At 48.1% G+C, this 1,150-nt stretch overlaps 1 protein-coding gene across 1 annotated transcript; it reads right to left on the bottom strand.

The window, feature by feature from the left end:
* Positions 1 to 61: 61 nt before the first annotated feature.
* Positions 62 to 888, bottom strand: Pmar_PMAR019434 (hypothetical protein; the record flags this gene model as incomplete). The annotated part of the gene is made up of 6 exons (XM_002781541.1): positions 62 to 162; positions 207 to 293; positions 339 to 461; positions 504 to 581; positions 628 to 707; positions 752 to 888. Coding segments are annotated over 6 exons (606 nt in total), but the record flags the coding sequence as incomplete, so codon positions are not given.
* Positions 889 to 1,150: the final 262 nt, after the last annotated feature.

The following is a 1,150-nucleotide window of genomic DNA, read 5'->3' as shown; positions in this document are numbered from 1 at the left end:
TCACTACGACTGGTACCTAGTAGTAAACCGGTTAAGCAGACGATTGAAAGCGGATGCTTACGCCGAGCTCGATATTCCTGATAGACTTCCGGAAGAGATCGAGGAAGTTGGTGAAGTTACTGACACAACCAACGAAGACTGGATAACGACGAATCTTCACACCTGAAAGATTAGATGAATCGCATTGCTAACAAAGGACGACTGACCTCCCTTCTTTTCGTCTTCGAAGAGAGCATCATTGAAACGCCTCTCAACTGCATTGGCTTCGACCGCTTCGACGATCTCGGTAACACCTGGTGGAATACGCAGTTCATGATTGCCGAACGAACATAACCTACCATCTTGCTTCTGGAAGTCGATCACTTGAGCGCCGATGATAGCACCTGCGCCAGGGCCCGATAAGAACTTCTGTTCAACTCGGCGCATTGGCTCGCGAAGGTCAACAGGGGTACACGCAGAAGCTGAGAAGACCATAGGACATCCAAGGAGAGCTGACGAGTTACCCGTGAGAGTCTCCAGGTGGTTGGTCACCTTGTCCATGACAGCCTGGTTGGCTACAATCTGTTTACCAATGACCTTACCTGAGAAGAAGAAGCTCAATAGGCATAGAAGGGAAGCGACTCTCACCAAAAGCATTGGTAGTATCCACTGTGTCGCCATCACGGAGCAGCTCGCCGGTCACGATTGTTACGATGGGATCCTCTGACCTGATGCACATCCTGCAACAACCCACATCACAACAGTTTACCACAATCCTTCTTTGAAGTTCTTGATGTAATCCAGTGCCTGAGCCCTTAGCTCGGCTTCGTCAGCCTCGGGTCGATCAGCAGTGATGCACTCCAGGTAGGCCTCAGTGCCAAAAAGGTACTTCATATTAATATCCGACATATGAAGCTCTTGTCAACGGACGAGTGGATCTTGGGAAAGATTCGTTCATGAACGTTTCATTGCTACTAGCGCTCGCCCGGATAATCGATCTTTTCGCGTTGTGTGGGAATTGGGTTTTGGATGAAACGCGACCTGGGCTCAGGAAGTGTTTGCTTCAAGCTCAATATTTTTTTGAGTGAAAACAAAATTATACACGTTCGACATGGTAGATTTTACGAGCCATAGGTGAAACGTTTATCACCTCTATCCAGTCAACATATCA

This window comes from Perkinsus marinus (genome assembly GCF_000006405.1).
Source record: "Perkinsus marinus ATCC 50983 genomic scaffold scf_1104296941868, whole genome shotgun sequence".
Lineage (NCBI taxonomy): Eukaryota > Perkinsozoa > Perkinsida > Perkinsidae > Perkinsus > Perkinsus marinus.
This window is presented reverse-complemented; position numbering and strand designations above follow the sequence as displayed.